The sequence below is a fragment of the Echinops telfairi genome, unplaced genomic scaffold, assembly GCF_000313985.2.
Source record: "Echinops telfairi isolate 266 unplaced genomic scaffold, ASM31398v2 ScPeMD7_4225;HRSCAF=4972, whole genome shotgun sequence".
Lineage (NCBI taxonomy): Eukaryota > Metazoa > Chordata > Mammalia > Afrosoricida > Tenrecidae > Echinops > Echinops telfairi.
This window is the reverse complement of record NW_022108124.1, coordinates 21,934,413-21,941,182: the sequence shown is the minus strand read 5'-3', so window position 1 is coordinate 21,941,182 and position 6,770 is coordinate 21,934,413. Positions and strand designations below refer to the sequence as shown.

General features: G+C 48.8%; 1 protein-coding gene across 1 annotated transcript; it reads left to right on the top strand.

Moving 5' to 3' along the window:
* The first annotated feature begins 4,369 nt into the window (after window positions 1–4,369).
* Window positions 4,370–6,041, top strand: AGTR1 (angiotensin II receptor type 1). Its single transcript, XM_004708530.2, has one exon. The coding sequence runs from the start codon at window positions 4,455–4,457 to the stop codon at window positions 5,532–5,534; it is 1,080 nt and encodes a 359-aa protein (XP_004708587.1). The 5' UTR covers window positions 4,370–4,454; the 3' UTR covers window positions 5,535–6,041.
* Window positions 6,042–6,770: the final 729 nt, after the last annotated feature.

The window sequence follows — 6,770 nt, the reverse complement described above, 5'->3', positions numbered from 1 at the left end:
CCACTAGGCATCCTACACCCTTCTCTCCACTGATTTTTAACTCACTTGGTGTTCCCTTGTCCCTGGGTTGGTTGGCACCCCCTTCCTTTCCCCCACCTCCCCTTCTGTGCACCCTCCCCCGGAACTGTCAGTCCCGTTGTTTTTTTCTCTGAATTGTTTATCCCGCCTATCTTATCTAGATAGACATGCAGAGACATTAATAAGGGGAAAAAAGACAAAACCACCAACAACAAAAAAAGAAAGCCAATGACAAAAAGGAAAAGCCTATAAGTAGTTGTTTTCCAGCCGAGTCTGATGGGGTGCCACACTCTGTCCCCAAAGTCGATTTTTGGTATGCGCTGGAGACTTCATTGCTGCTCTGCTGCGTGCCCTTAATGTTTCGCCCCAATATGATGGGGTCAGATAGGGTACAATTCCTGCACTGTGTCTCCAGTGTTGTCCCCCATAGCGCTGTGGTCCAGTGAGGGATGTCCTGTCTCATGGTGGGGCTGGCCCTATGGTCCTCTCTGGGCATTGTCTGCGCTGAGAAGGAATACTGTCCTCGGGGCTTGGTGGGCCAGGATGGGTTCCACTCTCTCTCCTTCCCTCTTCGTTTAACCTGTGTGCTCTGATCAGACGTGTCCCTCTCCCTGAGCTGTAGCTTCAGTGCTGTCCTCTGAAGTGCATTCTTCTGTCGGGTGAGGGCCCACATAGTTGGGATTGGGGCCAGTTCCGTAGACCTCTGTTGGTTCCCTGATAGATGCCAGGATGTTGTCTTCACATCGGTGCACCAGGTTGAAGCCTGGTCTCTCTCTCCCTCTCCTCTGGAGATATAAACAATATCCTCCCCTTAGATGGGTTAGTGCCCATGCGGGGACTTTTTAATATAAATTGTATTTCAATGATAATGCCAGTTCCAGACTAGTCAATAAAATTCTACCCAACACTAGACATATAATTGATTAAAAACAAAAACACCTGCGTTGTAGTTGTATGCCAACACAGCAGAGTTGGAGGGAAAAGATCAATCCCCTGCTCTGTTAAGTTGGGATCAACTCCTTGGCAGTAGGTTCGAGCTCAGGGGCCCCAGTGGAATCTAACGCATCAAGTTGATGTTTTCCTAACTTTAGGGCCCATGTGCCAAGCTCACCAAATGTGTTCCACTTCCCTACCTTAGCAGCATGGAGGTCACCTCAGGCACCTTCCCATCTGCAAGGTCCTTTAACCTGGAAGATTCCCTTTTCCCATGGGCACAATCCAAATAGCCTCAACGAGGTACGAGAAGCTTAGCCAAGGAGCAAATCCAGCCACGTGAAGGTGCACATGACTGCTCGCCACAGTACTTTTTATGAAGCGTGTACTCTTTCATAAAGAATATTTGTTTTTTACCCAAATGGATTTATACTTGCAACTTAGCAGAACTCCAGGAACTTAAAGAACAGGAATGGAATCATCCATGAGGTGCCAGTTAGTATTCTGAGACAGAAATAGATCCGACTTATCTGAGAACCTAGTCTAGTTTCTTTCTATCTCTTTCTTTCTTTATCATTTTATTCGGGGTTCACACAACTCTTATCATAATCCACACATCCACCCATTGTGTCAAGCACATTTTTACATTTGTTGCCATCATCAATCTGAGCCCTTGGTACCAGCTCATTTTCCCCTCCCTTCCTGCTCCCCCCTTCCTCATGAACCCCTGATAATTTATAAATTATTATTTTGTCATGTCTTACACTGTCCAACGTCTTCCCTCATCCACTTTTCTGTTGCCCATCCCCCAAGGAGGGGATTATATGGAGATCCTTGTAATCAGCTCCCCTTTTCTACCCCATCCTCCTCCACCCACCTGGTATCGCCACTCTCACCACTGGTCCTGAAGGGGTCATCCGCCCTGGATTCCCTGTGTTTCCAGTTCCTATCTGTACCAGTGTACATCCTATGGTCTAGCCAGATTTGTAAGGTAGAATTGGGATCAGGATAGTGGGGTGGGCTGAGGAAGCATTTAGGAACTAGGGGAAAGTTGTATGTTTCATCGTTGCTACCCTGCACCCTGACTGGCTCATCTCCTCCCTGCGACCAAGATCACAGAAGAGTCTAGTTTCTTTTAAATGACCCCTTTTCATCTGTTTTTTGTCAAAGCACAGATTTCTAAAAGTGCTTTTACTTCGCAGGTTTGTGTTGTTTTTCTTGTGCATGATGATGCCTGGTTTAGTGCTAGGGGTCTCCTCTGAAGTTCTTTGGCACATTAGACACAGATTGGTTCTATCAGGCCCATTGAAATGAGCCTCCATCCTCTCTACCCATTGCCTTTCCGTAGTTCCTCATTTCTGTCTCCATTTGCACCTCAGACAACAAGTATCATCTGCCTTCCTGGAATGTGCCAGAGGTTACACTGGTAAACAAGATGACTCACCACGGGCTCCGCCCTCAAGGAGCTGAGCCAAGTTCATTACAAGACAACTATTGTTGTCAAAACCCGTGTCCTAGGGCCAGAAGGGAGGACAAGAGTTATCACTTACCCAGAAATGCTTCACAGAGAATGGGGCCTGTGCAGAGGATGGAACCCTCCGCAGATCCTGACGCCCCTGGGAATGAAAGGAGAAGGAAGAGATTTAAATGACAGCGGGCTGGGTATAAATGAGAAGGAACCAAACACCAGATTGGCTGTTTAGAGGCGGCAAGAAGGCCACCTGTAACCCTGTTGTTCTCCTGTGTTATCTAATGCATCCGTGGGGAGGCTCATCGGGCGTGTGATGGCACCTGGTGGTAGCATTCTAACCAGGATGGACCTTCCTGTGGGCATGGGAATCTAGGGCCCCACATGCTGAGCCCAGCCTCTCTGAGCAGCCATGACTGTCTTCTTCCTGTCCTGTCCCCTGGGACACACTGCTGCATGGGGAGGCTCAGCCAGGCTCACGCAGACCTCTGCTCCTGATGTAGCCATAGACCACGTATGTCCAGCCCCACTGGCGGCCTTCACTCCAGTGTGCGCCCAGCCACCTCTGAGGCAGGCCTTTGGCCTCCTTCCCCTGGTATAGGGCAGAATAGGTGGATTTCGTAAATCGCATACACCAACAGTTCTCATCCTGTGGGTCGCAACCCCCTTAGGGGTTGAACGGCCTTCACACAAGGGTCGCCTTACACCATCGGAAAACACATCTTTCTGACAGTCTTAGGAACAGAGACATCGCTCCACTATCCGTCTCCAGGCGGGTCCGCCCACAGACGAGTACCCGGTGTGAAGACTGTTACCCATGCTACACCATACTTCAAGACATTTCATTGATTTGTCATTAGAAATAAATAGTCGCAATATATAATTACATATTGTTTTGTGATGAATCATTATGCTATCATGATGTTCAATTTTGTAACAATGCAAATACATCCTGCCTATCAGATATTTACATGACAATTCATCCCAGTAGCAAAACGGCAGTGATGAAGTAGCAATGAAATAATGTTATGGCCGGGGGTCACCCCCACATAAGGAGCTGTATGAAAGGGTGGCGGCATGAGGAAGGCTGAGAACCACTGGCATCAGCGATAGCTTGCTGCTTCTGTAAACTACCAGAACACACACCTGCAGCCACTCCTGGTGGAGCACCGTCCTGAGCTCCTACGGCCACAAAGCCTCACTCAGGACGTTGTGGCAAACTGATAAGCCTTGACCGGATCTGCTCATGTGACCGCCTTGGGACACAAGTGGCTGATTTCAGAAAGGACTGGAAGGCAGACCCTTGGGCTAGGCCCGAGTTGAGGTGTGAGTGCCAAAAGGTTGGAGAGCCCTGGAAGCCACGAGGGACTAGTCCCCAACATCTAACGCCTTCACTTGGCTCCGTTACATTAATTTCCACAGTGGCCAATTTGTCAGTAGCACGGAGGCAGCTAGTCTCACCACGCACCGTGCAAAGGAGGGTGCTAATGCTCTGTCGTCCTCAGTGAAGACCAGGAGATGAAAGGAATGGCTAAAAGTGTTAAGCAGGGCTATGTCACACTTCAGAGGTTAAAGACAAAATTAATTAGCCTTGCTTACCGCAGGAAAAACTCGAGTCTTCTTGCTGAATAAGTCATTGAGGAGCAGTATTTGAAGTTTGAATGATGTATTTTCATCCAGTTGAGAGCCAGGATTTACTTGTAGACAAAAATGCCACAGACCCCGAAACGCTCACTGGTAGGGGGCCCCATTGCCGTTGTTCTGGGAGGATGTTTATCACTGCCACAAAGGCCGTGTTTTCCAGCGTGCCCTTTAAACGTTCTCTCTCCACGCGTATCAGCTTACAGGCTGACTTCACGAAGTGTGCTCGGATTCTCCCCGGCTCTTTAGACTGAGCTCCCCGGATGGTAGGCTGAGAGATTAAATGGTGGATCTGTCCACAACCGCACGTTAACTTTTCTTCATCTTGTCCTTTGGTTCCAGGTGCGCTCAGCATCCTTCTCGGGGACTCAGCCGAGCCGGCCACGCCGCCAAAATGACCCTCAACTCCTCTGTTGACGATGGTATCAGAAGAATCCAGGACGACTGTCCCAAGGCAGGCAGACACAGTTACATCTTCATCATGATCCCCACGTTGTACAGCATCATCTTCGTGGTGGGCATCTTTGGGAACAGCCTAGTGGTGATCGTCATCTACTTCTACATGAAGCTGAAGACTGTGGCCAGCATCTTCCTCCTGAATTTGGCGCTGGCCGACCTGTGCTTCTTACTGACCCTGCCGCTCTGGGCCGTCTACACCGCCATGGAGTACCGCTGGCCCTTCGGCAATTACCTGTGTAAGATTGCTTCGGCCAGCGTGAGCTTCAACCTCTATGCCAGCGTGTTCCTCCTGACGTGTCTCAGCATCGATCGCTACCTGGCCATTGTTCACCCCATGAAGTCCCGTCTCCGGCGCACAATGCTGGTAGCCAAAGTCACCTGCATCACCATTTGGCTGCTGGCTGCCTTGGCGAGTTTGCCGGCCGTGATCCACCGAAACGTGTTTTTCATCGAGAACACCAATATCACCGTGTGTGCTTTCCACTACGAGTCCCAGAATTCAACCCTCCCCGTGGGCATGGGCCTGACCAAGAACATCCTGGGCTTCTTGTTTCCGTTTCTGATCATTCTGACGAGCTACACTCTCATCTGGAAGACCCTCAAGAAGGCCTATGAGATTCAGAAGAACAAGCCGAGGAACGACGACATCTTTAAGATCATCATGGCCATTGTCCTCTTCTTCTTCTTCTCCTGGGTCCCGCACCAAATCTTCACCTTTCTGGACGTGCTCATTCAGCTGGGCATCATCCGCGACTGCCACGTGGCGGACATTGTGGACACCGCCATGCCCATCACCATCTGCATAGCGTATTTTAACAACTGCCTCAACCCCTTCTTTTACGGCTTCCTGGGGAAAAAGTTCAAGAAGTATATTCTCCAGCTTCTGAAATACATCCCTCCGAAGGCCAAGTCCCACCCCAGCCTGTCCACCAAGATGAGCACACTGTCCTACCGCCCCTCGGAGAACGCGAGCTCCTCCACCAGGAAGCAGGTGCCCTGTTTTGAGATTGAGTGAAACACCCACCGCCGGTCTGCGAGGCAACCTTGCGAAAGAGAGAAGAAAAACATCCCTATCCTAGAGAGCATTATGTCCCTTCAGCATTTGAGGAGGTAATGGATCATGTGGCTTGAACCCGTTTTTCTACAGCTCAGAACATATGCTCCTCTTTCCCTTTGCCTCAGACAAAGCAAAGCTACCTTGTGTGTCGTTCCGCAGCAGATAAGAAGTCTTGTTGGAGTTATGGTTTTTAAGCCCTCGACTGCTGACCCAAAGGTTGGGCCTGGGCACCTCCCTGCCATTCCAAGAGAGAAGAGGTTCGAGTGTGCTATCGTGATGCACAGCCTTGGAAGCCTCTGGGGTCCGGTCTACGCTGCCCGGTGGTGCTCTGTGCGCTGACTCCACAGCAAGGGACGGGGCTGGCGCTTTTTGCATGAATGAGCAGCGGCCCCTCCCAGAAAGATGTTAGCCGCAGGATGAATGTGTCGGCTGGGAATGTTTTACTGGCAGAAGTGCAACACACACACACACGGTCTGTTTCTTGATCTGTGCCTGTAAATTCCCATATTTAGGAGATGTTAAAGTTTTAGAAAAGCCACAAGCGATGAAAGCTCAGGACGTCACTGCCCAGGTTCCAGAGTGATGAAAGGCGTAGGACCAGATTGACCTAAGCTGCAACTGTGACCCACTTGTACCTGCTCCTGCACCTGTGTCCCAAGTTTGCTAAGCAGTCGTTAAAACCTACCAGCAGCTAAAGCCTGTCCAGTGTCAAAACCTTTTGTGAAACTCTGCCAGTCTCAGCGATTCGCCCTACCAAAGTAATGCCAGTTGGATGGCTTCTGGGTGTCATGGTCTTACTGATGTCACATATGGAAGTCTACTACTTGCAAAGAGCTTACTCTGACCCTCGATATTAACTGTGTTCCTAGTCATACTGGCCATATTTCATATCTGAGAAATATATATTTTGTGATTTTAAAAAGATTATATATCATAAAGTGTATCTTACTGTCTTAAAAAGTATATATTCTATGTGTGTGTATTTATCTATATCTCTAAACTGTTGTAACTTGATTAAAACCCTGTAAAGTCATAATCCTTTAAAATAAATAATTTGATTGTAATCATTTGGTTGCAATTATACTCATTCTTAATTGATTAAGATTTTTAAAAGTCCAACCAAACCAAACTCACAGCTTTTAAGTCGATGCCGAGTCATAGTGACCCTAGAACGGGGCAGAACTTGTGAGTTCC

Excerpts from the sequence above, each read along its gene's own strand:
- AGTR1 (XM_004708530.2), top strand. The coding sequence starts at position 4,455 with ATGACCCTCAACTCCTCTGTTGACGATGGTATCAGAAGAATCCAGGAC.